This window comes from Pelecanus crispus, chromosome 2, assembly GCF_030463565.1.
Source record: "Pelecanus crispus isolate bPelCri1 chromosome 2, bPelCri1.pri, whole genome shotgun sequence".
NCBI classification, from domain to species: Eukaryota; Metazoa; Chordata; class Aves; order Pelecaniformes; family Pelecanidae; genus Pelecanus; species Pelecanus crispus.
This window is the reverse complement of record NC_134644.1, coordinates 91252049-91272475: the sequence shown is the minus strand read 5'-3', so window position 1 is coordinate 91272475 and position 20427 is coordinate 91252049. Positions and strand designations below refer to the sequence as shown.

General features: G+C 39.6%; 1 protein-coding gene across 1 annotated transcript in view; it reads right to left on the bottom strand.

Annotated features, from left to right (window-relative positions):
* RETREG1 (reticulophagy regulator 1) overlaps window positions 1–20427 on the bottom strand; it is a 70127-nt gene that overhangs the window by 33553 nt on the left and 16147 nt on the right. The window contains exons 2-3 of the mRNA XM_075706156.1: window positions 19883–19989; window positions 18155–18185 (exon numbers count right to left, since the gene is read on the bottom strand). Coding sequence (XP_075562271.1) covers window positions 18155–18185; window positions 19883–19989 — 138 coding nt within the window. The remainder of the gene's footprint in view (window positions 1–18154; window positions 18186–19882; window positions 19990–20427) is intronic.

The window sequence follows — 20427 nt, the reverse complement described above, 5'->3', positions numbered from 1 at the left end:
TGCTACAATAAATATTTATCTCTGAAAGTTTTTATTAGATTGTCTCCTGAATATGTCTGATCATCTGTATTCAAGGACTGGAGAAACTTGCAGAGCATGAAAAACATAATGAGCGTATGCTACCCTCTGTTTTCCTCAGTGTAAAAATAAAAGCCATGTAGCTTTATAGAGCTGATTTCCAGTGTTATTTAGACTCTAAAACATCTTGGAATATTAACAACAACAACAAAAAAAAATAAAGCATGAAATATATTTCAATAGGTAAACATGCAACGTATCTTCTGCCAGTAAGAAAAAAGAAGAAAAAAAAAGGAGATTAAGGAAAGGAATATCATGTTTGTTTCAAAACAGCTGAGCTGTTTTACTCAACTGTGTCAAAACACCTAAAAGAATATAATGTTATTCTGCTGATAGGCTCACATGCTTCAACAAAACTGTGTGCCAGGACATTCCTTACTAAATTGGTGACTAATCAGATGTTGTGCTGGGAAACACACCCTCACGTGTTACAACAACGCAGGCATCTGCAACATTAAAAAAAAGGGGGACTACGACTATAGGTTCTCATGCCCCCTGTAAATAATTTCCATCATGCGTTTTGTAATCTAATGCTTGTATTTGGCAAACCAGATGCAATTAAAGGTCAAAACCCAACTATTATATAAACTCAACTCTACTTACTCTGATCTTTCTTCCATCACCATTCCAAAGATTCCAAGCAATGACGTCCTCTTCCTTCCACTGCCGTAACTAGTATATATTTATAAATATCTTGTTTCATTAATCATAAGTGTTTCTTGCTTCTTTTATCAAGTTCTCAAATTAACCAAAATTGCCTGTTTCTTTTTCCTTCTTATTACCCTCAAATTTCCAAAATACTTTATAAATTGTTTAGAATTTGAAAACATGACAGGAATTAACTCAATAGGCTGTTAGGAGACCTGCACATATTTTCTCCTTGTGAAAACCAGCATTTTTACAAAACTGTAGTTTCTATATTCTTGCTGCATACAGGGGGCATACTGCATATGGTAAACTGCGCAGCACTAAAACATTTTCAATCTTTGTTTTTGTTGTTGAGATATAAGACAGTACAAAATATTATTTAAATAATTCAGTTTCTCAGCCTACATATAATAGTACAGAAAAGCAAGCTTCCTAAGCAGAGAAAACAGATACCGATCCAATGACTTGGGTTTCAGGTTCTAGAAACCTTTGCATTGTCTGCAGAATGACCCAAAAGCTGGTCTCATGATGCTGAAATCAATGCTTAGGGACAACTGGCTCCAGAACTGTTTCTGTACATCACGTATGTATATTCTCATAATCAGATTGATGCTGATTTGTGTGGCAAGAAAAGAAATCTGTGACTGGCAACAACTGTGACAAGTGATCACTGAAACTGGGAGACAAATGCCTCTGATAAATGTACCTGTGCTAGGTTCAGGCATTTGATTCAGTAACTTCTTTTGTGCAGACCTAACCCTATTCTCCTCAAAATAATAAAATAACAAAAGCAGCACTTCTGCCTACAGGAAACAGATAATACAGGCCAATATTAAAAGGGGGAAAAAGTGATTTGTACTTGCAGGAGAAAACCATCTTTTTCACATTTTTGTGTTTGGCATAAGCCATACCATTTGCTTTTTGTGCAGCCTTTAGTGATAATACGAAAATACAGAATATGGTTAGGCTTGCTACTTGTCTTTATGGAGTTTTTTATCAAATATGATTTGACTTGTGTTTAAAAAAAGAAATTCCAAAATGAAACAGTCCGTTTTTTTCTTAATCCTAAAAGCAGTCTCTCTATTTAAAGTAACACTGGGGGCTCCCTGAATGCTATAGTTTATAAATACCCTTGAAGATGACAAGTCAAATGACTTCAGGATTGTAAGTTATCTCTCACAGTTGTTCAACTGTTAAAATGGAAAGTGGTAAGAATAGAATAAAAATACCCATGGTGAAAATGTTACATGTGCAATGGAATAAACACAGGGAATAGGACACATGACCATTTTAACATTAATCTTTCCACTTAAATTTACTCTCTACCCTTTAAAAAGGCCAGTTTTGCAAACTTCTCTCCCAATGAGCAATCTGAGATCTGTCATTCTGTTCAAAGCTCCACACTGATCAGAAATGCAGTCGTCTTCTACTCATGATCTGTCTGGTACTTGTTGCAATGATATTCTGCTGGTTTAGGCATTAATAATAATTCAATGCAACCCACCTAATTATATAATAAAGAACATTTTAAAATATATACAAAAGGTGAAAAATACAAACATTACATCTGCAAGCAGAACAAACCTCTGAGGCAGGCAAACATGCCCAACAGCTCTACGGTAATCAGACAGGCTGTTCCTGGACTAGGCAGTAGTTAAATTTATTGTACAGTATAACACTACAAAGAGTTACAAAAAGGGTGTTTTGACTGTATGTCAGTTTTCTGTTCTCTTTAACAGGGCTCAGTACCTTGCAGCTCTAAAAAAGTACTATTGCTTGTTAACCAATTCAAAGATATGACAATATGCAGCTAAGGTCTACCTGCCTAGACATTTTACTAAGTCTGCCTAGCTCTTTGAAATCTTTTAATGAGAAGATAGCCTTGCTAACTCGAGAGTTGCCCTTAAAAAAGGATATTCTTTAGAAGGAACGGACTTTTTCTAGTTTGCGCTATCTGCAATGCCTTGGAATACAGTACCTCCACTTGAAAATAAGGAATTAAAGATTGCACTCCAACCAGTAACCTAGTGTTAGTTCTAGTGTACTGATATGCAGCTACACCTACACAGTCACAGCTACAAACTGCAAGACATTTGACGGGGATTCCCACCATAAATTAGAAAATCCCAGAATACCAAATAGTCATTCAAAATCTTTATGGATTAGGGACAAATATTCAGGGTGAGGGCTGACAGAGGCAGGGAGTGACCAGCTCTTCCTTTCAGAATGATGCAACTGCATCCAAGTCTTCTCATTTCCTTGTCTGAGCCGGGTAGGGAGGCTTTTGCTGCCCTTCGAGAGGCAGTTCATAACTTGAGCCCAAGTTCGACATGTGAGTTGAAGGACACCTGTCTAAGAACGAACATTACTTTTTGGCTGACATTTTATAAGAGTATGTCCAAACCTTTTGGATCCTTCAACTGGAAGGATCTTTATCTAGGATACGAGGGGTCTTTGTCACTTTCCCCCACATACACTTTATTCCAAGTTTCACTTTCTTATTGAGGAAATACCTGTCAATCACATCCTTGGACAGGTTTTCTTATAATGCTATTTAGGCTGGCAGCCAAGAGTATAACCTTCTACACCCTGCCTCTGAAGCATGCAATTTATAATAAACACTTTGTAAATATAAACAAGTCAAAAAAAGAAACAAAGCAAGGGCTTTATACTGAAAGTGCAATAATACTCAGAATTGACAGCAACATTTAAAGTGTGCCTGCCAGTAGCTGACAATTTCGAAGCAGCTTTGAAAAATAAACAGGGAAAGCACAATAGATGCTATGGTTAGCATGAGAAAGCTGATCTGCTAAAAAATGGTCAGAAGAAGAAAATTTTCTTAGATTCAGGAGGTACCCAAAAGGTTGTCCCTTTTCTTTTAATTCATTTGATACTCTCTGTGGTGGTCTTGCACCCCACAACAAGCAAAGATTAATTGCTTGCTTCAAGAAGGGTCCCTCAAGACAGACAGACAAAGTGATCCGAGATGGATGGTACCAGCACAATTCCTCTGCAGTTTTTCAGATACAGTTTTTCTATAGAGATGTTCACAGGCTTAAGAAATCAACCCATGAAGATGGGATAGATGAATACTTAAAGAGAAGCCTGTAGCTTTCACTGTATGTCCAAAGTGTGGCCCACAACTCAACACAGAAGAGAGTGTTTTCTTTTCCCTGTAATTAGACTTTTAAAGCTTTATCTCTGCTGCTGAAAACTAATGGTGCCAATATTGCTATATCAGTAAGAAACACAAAAATATTAAAGAGTGAAGGACACCTCCAAACTCTCTTGCTGAAAGCTGGAAAAACTCGGCAAACGACACGCAACTGCACTGTACAAATCAGCAAATTCAAATGCAGCACCTGCCATACTTGCTCTTGTCTAAGATGGAAGAGCAGCTCTAAGCACTTGTCACTGAGATAGTGCGAAGCTGAGAATGGGACAAGTGGCATGGGAGAGCTCCAGAGCAACACTACCCATTTTGGTGATTTTCTCTTTCTGAGTCTCTGGTTCGTTTCTCCACTCACACCCTTGATGGAATTTTCTGTATTTGCTTTATCGTGTTCCTTTCAACTCCCGTCAGCTTCCAGGAGTTGTTTTGTTTTCTTGGTGCTGGAAACAAGCTGAACTAAAAAAAACAAAGCACCTGCAATTCTACATATTTTGTACTTAATGTTCAGTTAATACTGTGATCAAAAGAAGCATTTTATCATTACAATAAACATAACAATAAAAAAAAAGATGCGAAACAGTCTAGATGATGGTAGGCAGCAGCAGGGAGGCTGCATTTTTTCCCCAGTGATGATAAGACGGGTATTACATGACACGCCAGCGAGCATGACACAGAGCTATCAGAACTGGGTCAGCTCAGAATTAGCCATTCTTACATTGTTTACAATGTACAAATCCACCTGACTGTGCTCACAGACAACTTTTCACAGAACTGCATTTTTGACATGGCAGATCCAGAAGCAAAACTCTCATGAATAATTGAATGGTGACTGCAGCACCACGCTTCAAAAATTTAAACAGTGGAATAGAGCTGGCTTTACTGTATGTTAGAATCATAGAATTGTTTAGTTTGGAAAAGACCTTTAAGATCATCCAGTCCAACCATTAACCTAACATTACCAAGTCCACCACTAAACCAATTAAGGGCAGAGTAAGAATTCCATGTTTCCTGGCTTGGTGGCTGGATTATTTTTTCATGAAAGGAAAACTAGGAATCATTAAGGTTGGAAAGGACCTCTAAGATCATCAGTCCAACCATCAACCCAACACCACCATGCCTACTAAACCATGTCCCAAAGTGCCACATCTACCCATTTTTTGAACACTTCCAGGGATGGTGACTCCACCACCTCTCTGGGCAGCCTGTTCCAATGCTTGACTACCCTTTCCATGAAGAAATTTTTCCTAATATCCAATCTAAACCTCCCCTGGCGCAGCTTGAGGTCATTTCCTCTCGTCCTATTGCTAGTTACTTGCGAGAAGAGACCAACACCCACCTCACTACAACCTCCTTTCAGGGAGTTGTAGAAAGCAATAAGGTCTCCCCTCAGCCTCCTCTTCTCCAGGCTAAACAACCCCAGTTCCCTCAGCCGCTCCTCATAAGACCTGTGCTCCAGACCCTTCACCAGCTTCATTGCCCTTCTCTGAACACACTCCAGCAACTCAGAGTCTTCCTTGTATTGAGGGGCCCAAAACTGGACACAGTATTCCAGGTGTGGCCTCACCAGTGCTAAGTACAGGGGGACAATCACCTCCCTGCTCCTGCTGGCCACACTATTCCTGATACAAGCCAGGATGCTGTTGGCCTTGGCCACCTGGGCACACTGCTGGCTCATGTTCAGCCGGCTGTCAACCAGCACCCCCAGGTCCTTTTTGGCCAGGCAGCTTTGCAGCCACTCTTCCCCAAGCCTGTAGCGTTGCATGGGGTTGTTGTGACCCAAGTGCAGGACCCGGCACTTGGCCTTGTTGAACCTCATACAGCTGGCCTTGGCACATCAATCCAGCCTGTCCAGACAGGGCTGTCCTGTCTGCAGGGCCTTCCTACCCTCGAGCAGATAGACACTCCCACCCAGTTTGGTGTCATCTTCAAACTTACTGAGGGTGCACTCAATCCCCTCATCCAGATCATTGATAAAGATATTAAACAAGACTGGCCCCAAAACAGAGCCCTGGGGAGCACCGCTCGTGACCGGTCACCAGCTGGACTTAACTCCATTCACCACAACTCTCTGGGCTCGGCCACCCCATCAGTTTTTTACCCAGTGAAGAGTATACCTGTCCAAGCCATGAGCTGCCCGCTTCCTTAGGAGAATGCTGTGGGAGATGGTGTCAAAAGCTGTACTAAGTCCAGGTAGATGACATCCACAGCCTTTCCCTCATCCACTAGATGGGTCACCAGGTCACAGAAGGAGATCAGGTTGGACAAGCAAGACCTTCCTTTCATGAACCCGTGCTGGCTGGGCCCAATCCCCTGGTTGACCTGCACTTCCCTGTTGAGTTCACTCAAGATGAACCGCTCCATAATCTTTCCTGGCACCAAGGTCAGGCTGACAGGCCTCTAGTTCCCCAGATCCTCTTTCCGGCCCTTCTTGTAGATGGGCGTCACATCAGCAAGCCTCCAGTCATCAGGGACCTCCCCTGTTAACCAGGACTGCTGATAGATGATGGAGAGTGGCTTGGCAAGCTCCTCCACCAGCTCCCTCAGTACTCTTGGGTGGATCCCATCCAGCCCCATAGACCTGTAAGCATCCAAGTGGCGTAGCAGGGCATTAACTGCTTCCTCCTGGATTATGGGGGCTCCATTCTGCTCCCCGTCCCTGTCTTCCAGCTCAGGGGGCTGAATACCCTGGGGATAACTGGTCTGGCTATTAAAGACAGAGGCAAAGAAGGCATTAAGTACCTCAGCCTTTTCCTCATCCTTGGTGGCAATGTGCCCCCCCTGCCCCCGCATCCAACAAAGGATGGAGATTCTCCTTGGCTCTTTTTGTTGTTAATGTATTTGTAGAAACATTTTTTATTATCTCTTACAACAGTGGCCAGATTGAGTTCTAGCTGGGCTTTTGCTTTTCTAATTTCCTCTCTGCATGACTTAACGAGATCCCTGTACTCTTCTTGAGTTGCCTGCCCCTTCTTCCAAAGGTGGTAAACTCTTCTTTTTTCCCCCTGAGTCGCAGCAAAAGCTCCCTTTTCAGCCAGGCCAGTCGTCTTCCCTGCTGGTTCGTCTTAGGGCACATGGGGACAGCCCACTCCTGTGCCTTTAAGACTTCCTTCTTGAAGAAGGCCCAGCCTTCCTGGACCCCTTTGCTGTTCAGGACTGCCTCCCAAGGGACTTTCCCAACCAGTGTCCTGAACAGGCCAAGGTCTGCCCTCCAGAAGTCGAATGTTGAAAATCGCTGAAGAAAAACTGCCTTATGTTTAAATGAAAAATGACGAACAAAGGCTATTATTTCCATCCTCCCATCATTATGGAGCTAGCATTTTTCAACTGAGTGTAACAGTTCATTTCTACCAATGAGTAACAAAGGAAATTAATTACTGAGTCACTTTTGCACAGGATACAGCATACCCTGCAGTTTGCAAAGACTGCACTATGTCAGGTATTTATTTCACACGTTTAATCATGGATGCAGTGACTTCACTTGAATAAAAGTATTTCAAACCTAGTTTTTTTAAGCATAGTAAAAATGCACATCTCGCTGTGCTGGTGCGCAGATGACCTTTCTACCAACATGGAGGCAAACTGGCAAAATCATAGAATCATATAGGTTGGAAAGGACCTTTAAGATTATTAAGTCTAAATGTAATGCTAGGTATAAGGATTTTTAGAAGCCTCCACATGAAATCTCCTGAAGTTGTTCCATGCAATTACTCCTTCTGACTTATTCAAGGAATAGTATTTGTTTATCCCTGAGAAGATACAAAGAGAACACACAAAAAAAGCAGCTTTTAAACAACATGCTTAGAAACGATTACTGAAATCTCCTGCCTGTGAGAGATTAGCAAGATGAAAAAACAACTGTCAAATCAGACTATGTGAGGTGTTCTTCTGTATCTTGAAATTTTAATTAAATATTTGTATAAAACCACTTTTGTTATCAGAAGAACAGAAGAAAAAAAATTTCCCAGAGGTAAACAATGGCAATCTTCTGAATGACTCCCGACTATCTCAGTGCTGCAAAACCAAAATATACAATATGGAAATCTTTCAGAGCTCTCTAAATAGAACAAAAATTTAAAATAATTCTTGATAATTTTGACTACAACTAGCCAATGGGCTAGAGGAAGGGACAGGATTGTGGGACAAATGAAGAGAGTAATACATTTCTTGAGGAATTATGAAATTAAAACTAGAAAAAAAAAAGGGCTATCCAAGCAATTTCAGATAACTGCTCTCACTTGGATACTTGGAGAGATACTGACCAAGTTAGTAACACAGCTGAGAAGCTCTTAAAGCAGTCAACAAGGATTATTCGGTATCCAAACAAGTAAGAAGGTGGCATATTTCTTTTAGAAAAGTACATAGGCCATCCTACAGAAAAGATGGAAGCATACATCTCAACTGTTGCAATGCTTTTGAAAATTTCCTTTATGACACTTAAAAGCAAACTGCAAAAATACAGCTTATAGGCAATCCCCATAAGATAACTTCACATTTAATTGAAATGCCATACAAAAGGGCTGGTATTAGAAGTGTCTTGTTATATGAGATTGATACGTCCTTAGCATTTTCATTCAGTATCCGCACTAATCCGTCAGATGAGCGAGTGGCAATACCCTGGCAGGAGTGGCAGACACTGTAGAGGACAGAATCAGTGTTCAAAGAGGAGCTCAAACTGGAAAACAGCATGAAATAATCAGCCAGCCAAACTCATCAGGGCCATACCATATTTGACAAGCCAAATGCATGAACAGAAAATGGGAAACAACTTGCCAAACAAGCTGTGTAGCGGAAAAGGAGAATGTTCCCAACAGAATATAAGCTACCTCAGTTATTTGCAATAAATCTGTGCCTGGGATGCATTTACAAGACATTTACAGTATACAGCACAAGCCATCTCTTTTACTTGATACTGATAAGGCCTTGTTTTGGCTATCATGCTAGGAGCAATACAGATACTCAAACATAGAATCATAGAATCGTTTAGGTTGGAAAAGACCTTTAAGATCATCCAGTCCAACCATTAACCTAACACTACCAAGTCCATGAATGATAAAAGTTTCTGAAAACATAACTCACAACTCAGCAAATATTAAATTGGCTTGACAGAATATATCCTTGTTAAAAAAAGTTAAAGCAGCCCCAGTAATATTCTGCTGGTCCTTTGTTTCTGCCCTTATTTCCTCAGAAGTTACTCTTTTCTCACAGCCATGATAATGTTTAACCTTTATTTTTAACTAATAGGGACAGAAGGCAAATAAGGCTTACAGAAAGAGGTATGCAGTATTTGTTTGGTAGTAGTAAAGACGCTAAACAATTCCAACATTTTCTCCTCATCTCTTCCATGCACCCTCCGTAATAAAAGGTGAGTTGAGCTCCTGGAGATGAGGAATAGAGGAAAATGCTTTGTGATGGCTAAGGGAGAATCACGTTATAACCAAATTACTAGAGAACCACAGACTTCAAAAGTTCGCAAACCACTGTATGTGAGAAGAAACTGGTTACATGCAGCACACATTATTTCTGGCACATATAAGAAAAAAAAAACCAAGCCAAACAAACCAACTATTTCTACCAGTGAGATACATAACACCTACAAACGCTGTGCTATCTCCTTTGTTTCCCCTCCCCTTAAATAAAGAAGAACCAACCAAACAAACAAAAAACAAGGATAAGTGCGTAGGAAAGTGTATTAAATGGTCTTCAGACTTTAAGTGTGACACTTTTGCCAAAATTACAGCCTTTCTATTGAAGTATTATTACTTTTTGTTCCTGTAAGAAAACGAACACACAAAATTCTACCAGAATGCTGATTTTATCATTTATCAAATATAAAAATAAACCCTGAAGAACACATTACTTGAGAAGTGAGCTAACAATTTGGAAATAACTAGCCAGAAAGCAGTAATAAAGCCACGCAATATTAAAAAAAAAAAATACAAGTGTCAAGAAGTTTTTGTAATATAGACAATTCTTTCTGCAATCTGCAGGCTTGAGCATTTATATATAATGTGCCTTTGTGAATTGGAAAAAACACCACCATGCATATTGCTAGATATCTGAGTTGTGACAATGCATTATATAAAATCAAGGATAATTACCATTTGATATTTGAACAGTACAGTGGGTACCGAATAAATAAAATAGAGGTTTAAACTGCAAATAAAACTCATTTTCCATTTGCTAAGACTACAGTTCCATTAGTACGCATCCACTTTCTGCAGGACTGCAACCACTTTTTAATATTAAGAACATTTGGGAGAATCCTATTTTTAAGCACAGTTATTTGAGGTATGTTATTCAGTCACATATATACTCCAGCGCAAACTCAATATGTGAGCTGAAATGAACAGAACAGCAAACGTTACAAAATACCAGGAGTGGAAGTCTTTGAGTACACTTGATGCCTTCAGATTATAGTGAAACAACTGAAGAAGGAAATATTTGCACCCTGAAGCCTATTTTTATCTATTTATCTATTAGACTAAATTCAGCCCTCTGCCTGCCTGTAGGTCCACAGGAAGTTTCTTCTTCAGTCTGTTACCAGATTTCATGCAGTTGTGTGAAGAAAGTTGTCATGTCAAGAAAGGATCTCGTCTGGATGACCAAACCAAGACTAAGGGACTGTGAAACAGAAACTGATACCAATAGTCCTGTGTTTCGGTACTGACTGGCCTACATGACTGGCCTTGGCTTACATTAGCTTTGTTCCTATCTACAACATCAAGGAAATGCATTAACTAGCATAAACCAGAAACAATTCTGTTACAATCTTGATTCTGTGTGGTGGGTTGACCCTGGCTGGATGCCAGGTGCTGACCAAAGCTGCACTATCACTCCCCTCCTCAGGTGGACAGTGGAAAGAAAATACAATGAAAAAGCTTGTGGGTTGAGATAAGGACAGGAAGAGATCACTCAGCTATTACCATCATGGAAAAAACACAGTCAACTTGGGGAAATTAGTTTCATTTATTACCAATCAAATTAGGGTAGGATAATGAGAAAGTAAAAACTGAATCTTAAACCACCTTCCCTGACCGCTCCCTTCTTCCTGGGCTCAACTTCACTCCCGATTTCCTCTACCTCCTCCCCCTAAGCAGCACAGAGGGATGGGGAATGGGAGTTGTGGTCAGTTCATCACACATTGTCTCTGCCGCTCCTTCCTCCTCAGGGGAGGACTCCTCACAGTCTTCCCCTGCTCCAGCGTGGGGTCCCTCCCACGGGAGACAGTCCTCCATGAACTTCTCCAACGTCGGTCCTTCCCACGGGCTACACTTCTTCACAAACTGCTCCAGTGTGGGTCCCCCACGGGGTCACAAGTCCTGCCAGCAAACCTGCTCCAGCGTGGGATCCTGTCTCCACAGGTCCATAAGTCCTGCCAGGAGCCTGCTCCAGCAGGGGCTTCCCATGGGGTCACAGCTTCCTCTGGGCACATCCACCTGCTCCCGCGTGGGGTCCTCCCCGGGCTGCAGGTGGATATCTGCTCCACCGTGGACCTCCATGGGCTGCAGGGGCACAGCCTGCCTCACCATGGGCTTCACCACGGGCTGCAGGGGAATCTCTGCTCTAGTGCCTGGAGCACCTCCTGCCCCTCCTTCTTCACTGACCTTGGTGTCTGCAGAGTTGTTCCTCTCACATATTCTCACTCCGGTCTTCAGCTGCTGTTGTGCCTTTTTTTCTCCCCCCCTTCTTAAACATGTTATCCCAGAGGCGCTACCACTGTTGCTGGTGGGCTCAGCCTTGGCCAGCAGCGGGTCCATCTTGAGGTCGGCTGGCATTGGCTCTATCAGACATGGGGGAAGCTTCTAGCAGCTTCTCACAGAAGCCACCCCTGTAGCCCCCCCCCGCTACCAAAACCTTGCCACACAAACCCAATACATTCTGTTTAGATTTCCTAATGGAAGAAGACCTCTTATTTCCTTATCCGCTCATCTGCAAAGAGATCTCTTCACAACACCCTCAAGGACAGAACATTTTTCTTTTTTTTTTTGAGATATGATTAAGCAGCATATCCTCAAATTCTCAAGAGTGAACTGAATTCACAATCATACTGTGCTGGAGATTCATTTCAAAGAAACTGCTTGCATACACAAAGAGACAGAGGTAAACCTAGTCCCCACACTTGTTTGTTGAGCCCTGCAGTTGTTACAGCTGTGGAATGGTATTCTAGCACATTGCTGCAAGAGTCAGCTTCTTACTGTAACCATAAGCACCAGCCGGTGGCATCCTTAAGACAGACAGGCCTTCAGACCAACAGGGAATACTGACACAAGGATTGTAAATGCTCTTACTCATCTCACCACCCTAGGCTTACTGTATATATTCAAGGGAAACAAAAAGTCACCATTAAGGTACAACGTTCCTGACCAGCCTACAGACATTTCATTTAGGACAAGATGAATCATGCTATATATCGCACAAAATATTTCAACTCTTTCTCCATTGATCACAAAATAAGACTAGGCAGACTACATCAGAAATCTTTAGGCAAATGACTTGCAGATTGTCTTAAGCCAACCCAGCAAGCAAAGCATATGCAAATCAGAGGTATGTAAAGCCTTAGGCAAAATAAATGAAGCACAGTAATTAGATGAAAGGGGGAATTGTATCATTTATCTTTAGTGATACCATGAAGAGTTTTTTCCATAGCTGTCAGTGACGTATTAGGAAGAATTTTGCACAAGTGCATTATGGAGCTATGATTAGATTCAAAAGATTTTTTTTCTTCTTCTTGGGAAAAAACAATAACCACACATTGCATGAAGTCTGTCAAGCTTTGAACGCTGCTAGCACAGAATATTGATCTTCAGAGTGCACTGACCATTGCAATACATACAAACATCTATGAGCTCGGCTGATGCAAGTGTGGCATTTGCGTAGGTCAAAAGATGAACTCAGGTCTTGGAAAGTTATGACTTCATATTGAAGCTGATCTGTCATGACAGGGATTTAGCACCTGCCAGCCCAATAACAGATGTAGTTCACTACCAAGCAGTAACACTCTTTCCCTGGGAAGCAAGCAGCAACTCTGCCGGCTCTGCAGGTCCGCAAGTATCACCACAGTAAACTCTGAAAAAAGGAATCTCTGAAGGATGGACTGGAGGAGGCGGGTGGCAAGAAACAGGAATGTCCAGGGCTTGGACAATAACCTGTGTGTGTCTGTTTGCAACCTTCTGTCAGTGAAGGCTATTACCTCAGAAATATTCCAGTTGGCTAATACTGAGCTTCAAGAGAGCTTCAATATTAGCTCATGGTTTTCAACATCAAGTCCTAAACTGCTTCAATAAAGACAGCTGCCAGTTAAAAGCTGCAACCAAGAATGTCTTTTTCTTGTAATGTTCCTGTTTCTTCTTACAGAATTCTAAGCCTTAGTCCTCTTGGAACCAGAAGAGAGCATGCAAGTCTACCTGGGAGGAAAGCCCCACTCTGGGAAGAAAAAGTCTTCCTTTCAAAATACAGGGCCAGGAGAACCCTTTCAGGAGTTATTTTCATGGCTTAAAGAATTGTAACCAAGACATTCAATGTATAAAAATGTATTAAATACTGCACACCTACTGCAGTTTGTGCAGCTGATGCAGCTATTAGTGCAGTAGGGAGCTTAACGCCATCTTCCATGAGGCAAGTCTCTTCCTGGAAGTCAATAGCTTTAATTTGGTTAAGAACATGATAAAAAATAGAGGGGCCTGAGAAGTAACTATGCAGGTCTTCCAGTTTTCACAGCATTAACTCCTTTCTTTCTGGATTATTCTCTTCAGTCACTCTCTGGTGGCCAATTTAAAGGACTGTTGCTTAGTCTCTTCTCAGGCTGCAACTGATATTTTTTAGGCTGGCTATAAAAGGATAATTTTGAATGAATATTAATTTGGCCTCCTTAAGTTTGACCACTCAAGAAACAAAGGTGTGACACAACTCCTGTGTATATTCTAATACATCTGCTAGCACTGACTAGAGAAGCACCAGGTTTCAAAGAAAACTTGCTAGGATGGGAAGAAAGAAAACAGCATTATAAAGAAAAAGGAAGTAATTTAACAGGTGATCTTTTCCAGTGCTTCTTTAACAGTTGTTATCCATTTTTAAAAAAAAGGCGAGATATCAGTAGAGAATTTCCTCAGAAACAGAAGCAGATTCAGAAACAGAATGTACTATAAGAGCCTGCTTCACTGAGAAAGGTGTAGGATGAGTTCTCATCTTGCTTCAGTTTTAAAATTTTTAACTTAATACAGTACTAAATGACTCCATTATAAAGAAAAGCACAGGTCTTCTTACACAGACGTATTTTAAATAGGAGCCAACTAGCATTCACAATTTGGGTTAGGGCAATGAAAAAGAAGAGAGGCTACTCTTGCTTTTATGAGTCAGCAGTGCTCAACAAAGACCAAGGAGGACCAAAAGCAAGTGCAACAGGTTAATGCTATCTTTATTGAAGGACTCCAGTCTCTGATGCTCGGAGTGTATGTGCAGCAGAAAGGATGCACAATGCCTGCCAATGTTGAAAAAATGCAAGTTTCAGAACAGTGATAATCAGTCATTCACCTTCCAGCTACCACAAGCTTTAATTGCAAAAACAATAGTACAAAGCATACCATTTCACTATTAAAATAATCATAAAGCTGTGCCACCATTTATGAAACAACATAGTGTGATAGCGACTGAATGATACTAATTTTCAAAACTGGAATTATGTAATACAAAGGTAAGGCAGGAAACAAGTCTGTTCAGATCATTTGTTACTTTCTGACTACATCTATTTGGATAAACTAAATAGTGTATGACAATGCTGTTGGGCACTAGAACTGGACATTTATGCAGTTAAACATTAAAATAGCTCTTGGCACAGTTTTGGCACATGCCAACTAGCACTTTCCCAAACAACCCAAGGTAGTTTCAAAGTTGGCACAGACCAGGAATCCTTTCCAGCCTGCACAGGGCCATTCTGTGTGGACCGTAAGGCAGTTAAATGCTACGGACACAGTTGTTTTGTGCCTGTGGTCCATGATGCCAGAGAATGGTCAGGAACACATTTAATTTATTAGAACAAGTATTGCCTCTCATTCGAAGTACCACAGTTTTTTTTTTTTTTTTTTCCTCTGTATGTTATTTAAGAGCGTGTGATTCTCTCCTGGGTAGTGTTTTTTGTACACAGACAGTATTGGGATACATTTGAGACAGGCTGCTTATATAAGGTAACACGAAAACAGTTTTTCATATCCAATCGTGAATAAAATGAAAAGCAACCATGCACCCAGCCTCAACATGTTATAACAGTTCTTCCAATTTCAACCCAATCAACAGGCACATTTATATGTTAGCATTCAGAAAAAAAAACCACCACAAATACCCACCCACAGTGCTAACAAATGTAGTCTTTATGTGAACTTAAAAAAGTTCTAAATGAAAGTTAGGGTGCAACAGTTGAAATTTCATTTCTGCTAAATAACCTCTCTTAAAGCCACCTTAACACCAGAGGACTGTGAAGTGTCTAAAGCAACATCTATTTTTAGAGAAGGTATGCAAGAGCCAGAGAACTGCAAACTAGTAAAGACTCATCTCTGCTCTGTGCAAACTGTCAGGAAATCTAATAAAGGACATGCATGCTGTCCTACGGCACAATTTTGTAAGGGACATCACATCACAAGCCCTTCTGTGCTCTTGAAGAGTCAACCAGCTTGTAAATGAATGCTGATATCCATAAAAATTCACCTGGATTTCTGAGAAGGCTTTCAACAAGGTCTCTCATCAAATGCTCTTACAGAGACTAAGTAGTCATGCGATATGAGAGGAATTATTCTAGTAAAGATGGAAACCAACTGCAAGGAACTGTAGAACTTTAACCAAGTATCAAGTGATTTGCTTGTCAAAAGGCAGATGAAATGTGAAAAGATTCACACGGAAAAAAAAAAAAAATCTTAAAAAGTCACGTGGGCTTTAAGCTGATCTTTACTACTCAGGAACATAATCTTGAGATAATTATATATATCCATGAAAACATCAATTCCGAGCTCAGTAGAGGGCATTTTTTATGAAGATGTATAGTCTTATGCCAATGTATAGTCCAGGTCTCCCTGAATGCTGAACACTACTTCTAATTCTGCCCCCGCCCCATGACAAAAAGGATAACAGAAATGGACAAGTGCAGAAAAGCACAATGAAGGTGTCAAAACCACAGAGAACTTCTATTTTAGGAACAATTAAGTAGTCATGGACTGAACAGGACAGGATAGGGGTTTATAAAGTCACAGCTTGATGGAGAATATTAATAAAGAGTGATTGCTTACTATTTCTTCCAACACAAAAAAGGTAGAAAGGGATTAAGAAACTATTACATAGCAGTAAACAAACACAAGGCTGTGTTCACAAAACACATAGTTCAAGCTGTGGATATCTGTGCTACAGGATGTTGCAAATATCAGAAGTTTGTAAAACAAAAGCAGTGAGACAAATTCATGGAAGGTCCACCGAGAACAGTTTAGGGATAAGGAAAAAGAAAAAAAACCCAAAGAGACCACGTCTGGTACCTAGAAGTCCTTTAACTGGAAGCTGCTGGAAGTTGGGAAAGTACACTAGGAGAAGTACGTTGCAAGTTTGTCCTGCTTTAATACATTACCCAAGACCATGTTTCTCCTGGCTGGTCGCCTTCAGAGAGCAGATACTGGGCTACATGGATGCATAAACTGACCTTGTTTTCTTACCATTGCAAATTATTTTACACAGAGACGTAGAACATTTGTATTATATTACCCAATAGAATAGTCTATGGTGAGCTCATCAAATTCTCTTTTCCGCTCTCTGTATTGGGCTTCCCACAGAACAGTGAGTCAAGTCCAAGATTCTGAACACCTTGAAAACCTGAACCCAAAATATTTGAAGTACTATTTGCAGTCTTTTCATGAAGATCAACTGTTCTGGTTTTGGGATGCGATGAACTGGGGAGTGAGAGAAAAAGTCTCAGACTGCAGAATTATTTTTCATGGAAACAAAGGGCACTTCGAAACCTATGTTTCCTTCCATTCCATGAGCAATTTGATTTTCTTTGCCCTCCTCCTCACTGATATAAACAGACAGGTAAATTCAGATGTCAGAACCCAAAAAGACAGTAAGTTTTATGTAAATTTCTCTCACAAGGAACAGGGTGAAAGAACGAAACACAAGTCACACTATCTATTGTGCCACAGCAATGGCTTCTCAGTTAAAATCCTTTAAGCACTGCCGGTCTACACAGAGACACTGAGTAGCACTAGCTATGGTAAAAGAACCATTTTATGCTGCTCAGTTCATGAACTGTCCTCAGTTCCACACAGCTCCCCTTCAGGTTTGTAAGAAAGCCTGAAGTTAGTTCATACCTCTGGAAGTTCAGGATGACTGCACATCTGAACTGCTTTCTGTAACTGCCATGACACTGGTATCTATCTCTAGGCAGAAAACAAAAACCTGCATCCTCCCTTTTCAGCTTTGCATTACTGTTCCTTCAGTGTCAGGGTGTAATACAATAGTGTACTAATGGGTATTTGTAATACAGCAGTTGCTTTCAAATGATGTCAGCTATACAATAATTCCTGGTGGTCTGTTTAGAAGAAGAATGCCTTAAATATACAAACTTTTATTCTGAGAATGGATTGTCTGTAAACCATTTAGAGAAATTGTTTATACTGCAAGCAAATTAAATCAATTATATACGCTACACTAACAACATGATACAAACACTTGCCTGTGGACTGAGTCAGCCCAATGGCAAGTCAACAGACTTCACAATTATTGATTAATTTCTATTCCTACAGATATCAACGAATACTTATTTGACATGATAATGATCAATTACTTGTGTTGGCTACTACAGAGATAAAGGGAAACCCCAGCAAGCTTACCTACTTCTGGACACTACCGGTATAATGATGTTGTAAAAGAAAATTACTTCCTTAACCAACACAGTATTTTTCCCTAATAACCAACTTCAAAGAAAACACCAATTCCCAGAAAACACAAAGCATGATAATCCCACTGTAAGAAAAAGCATTTCTAAAAGTATTTGGATATGTTACTGTATACTTTAATATAACTGAAATCAGAAAAAAATACACTTTCTACAAAGTTATTAAAAATCAAAACTGAAGAACAAGCAGTAACAAACTTAGAAAAGATGCTAAGATCAAAATAATTCAGTTCTATTTTAATCAGAGGGAAAACAGACTCTTTTTTAAATTCCAGACTAACTATAAAAAAGAAGATATTAAATAACCAATATATTAAAAATAATATACCTACTTGCTAGTGATGGTCCTCCAAAGCTGTGCACCTGCAATTGTGGGAATGTAAGATGAAACACAATGCACTAAACCAGAAACATTATTATTATTTTTTTTTCTTTATTCCTAAGGAATGTTCAAATTTGGGACAAAATGACTAAGGAAGTCTCTGTAACAGTCAAAACAGGAAGAGTATATTAACTTAGAGTAACAGTTCTTGGAATTGTCTTCTTTAAACTTAACATACCAATTAAAAATGTAAATGAAAAAAACAGTATCTTACATTGCTACATTTTTACATGAAAGGAGAAGATAACCAACATAACTTCTTCTGCTTTACATCTACAAACTGACAACCACTTTCATTACATTCCTTACGAATCTGTAGTAGTCTTGCCATCTAGTGGTTAGCTGGCAGTGTGAAGTAGCTACACAGAAGTGTTATACTGGGAAGAATTTTTTCTGCTTTTTGTAGTAGCACTTCATTGATTTCAAGTCACTACCACAAGATTTCTATAGTATTACTTCAAGAACCTGGTTGTTCTTGAACTCTGTGTACAATGCCATCAAAGGCAATAGTGAAACAAAGTTAACGACAGTAAAATAATCATTCTGTAAGCTGGGAAACACAGGTCTTCCTAGACTCATCTCTATAATGGTTAAAAATTCACATAGAAACAGAAGTGAAACACAGATGAAGATCGGATGGTATTCTTACTCTCTTAGCTTGGTCAATATTGGTACATCTTGAATGTGGTAAATACAAAAATATTAGTAATTACAGCTAAGAGAGAATTTATGTAAATCATCACCTTCCAACTAGTGAGGTATTCAACATTAGTGGTGATTTATACAACATAGAGCCTAAAAATCAAATTCTGCTAAGCCTTTTAAGTTGTCCTTTGAGCTTGCAATGCTCAGGCAGGAAACAGAACAGTAATGAAGACTCCAGAGAAGGCAATGACAATGAACCATGCTTCAAAAAAGGTTGCGAATAACTGCTGTAACTTAGCAGGGAACAATAGGCTTTGGCAGTCAGAAATTATGTGGTAGTACATCAAAGAGGAATACCATGCTTCTCTGACACCTATCTCCTGTTTTTTTACTATGTTGAGGGGATTTATCAAACACTTTGGATGGGGATTCAACATCAAACAAAAGGCAAAATAAGACACTTTAAAAAAATCTCCCTGATAATGAAAATTACAGACTGATCACCATCATTTTGCCAAAAAATTTTCAAGAACGTAATGAAGCACAGAACAGGAATTTAAAAAAAAACCCCACAAACCCCCAAAAACCCTAAGAACAAACACACACCAGCCCAGCCACCTCAGAATCCCTTTCAAACTTGGTTGTATTCATGTAAGATTTTATACACACTGGAAACTAAAGACTACACAAAGCAGAAAAAAATACTGCTCATTTTTTATTTCAGCTGTGCTAAGATGGGTCATTTCTCAATCTATTTACAAAGTTAACCAATTGATATTTCGTCTCCCAAACTTTCCAACAATGATGTGATTAGAATAATGTCAGAAGAAGTAGGAATGTCTATGAAAACTGTGTTTTCTAGAAAATAATGCATTTTCAGACCTAGAAGAAACAAGAATGACTGTTCACTGATACCAATTATACTCATGCTACTACTTTTCCAATATTCATAATATTGAAGTGAATTAGTAATGAACTGACATCCTCTGAATTGCAGGTGTTTAAGCAAAGAACTCTCAGGATACTGCCTTACCTTTTATCCTCGAGAATACCAAATCCTTTATTATCTGAAGAACTAACACTCCAAGTATTATGAGAGAAGTCAGATGATACACTCTCCAAGGGGTCAGTGCAACAAACCTAGAATGTCAAGAAGAAATAATTGTTGAATACTTTTAAACTTAGTGGAAGTGTACGTAAACTGACAGCTGCTATTAGTACTGAAAATATAGAGAAAAAAATAGATTGATATTACATTAATTGAATTTAATTTCTCCCCACAACCTTTTCACAGGAAGCAAACACTGAGAGCTCCAAGCACGACAGTCTCATTTAAAGATTAAACATACATTGAGTTCGTAGTCAACTTCTGTCCACACTCTTATCTAAGCACAGAGGAAGTACAGAAAACAAAATATTTTAATTACTGTATAGGACAGATTACTGTTCAAATTAATTATAGTTTTATTAACACAAATTGTCTTGGCACAACAACTTCTTTTTTTATTCACATACAAAAAAGTTTAGACATTTTATTGTGTTTCCTATAGGACCTATGTTCACACATGATTTCTATAC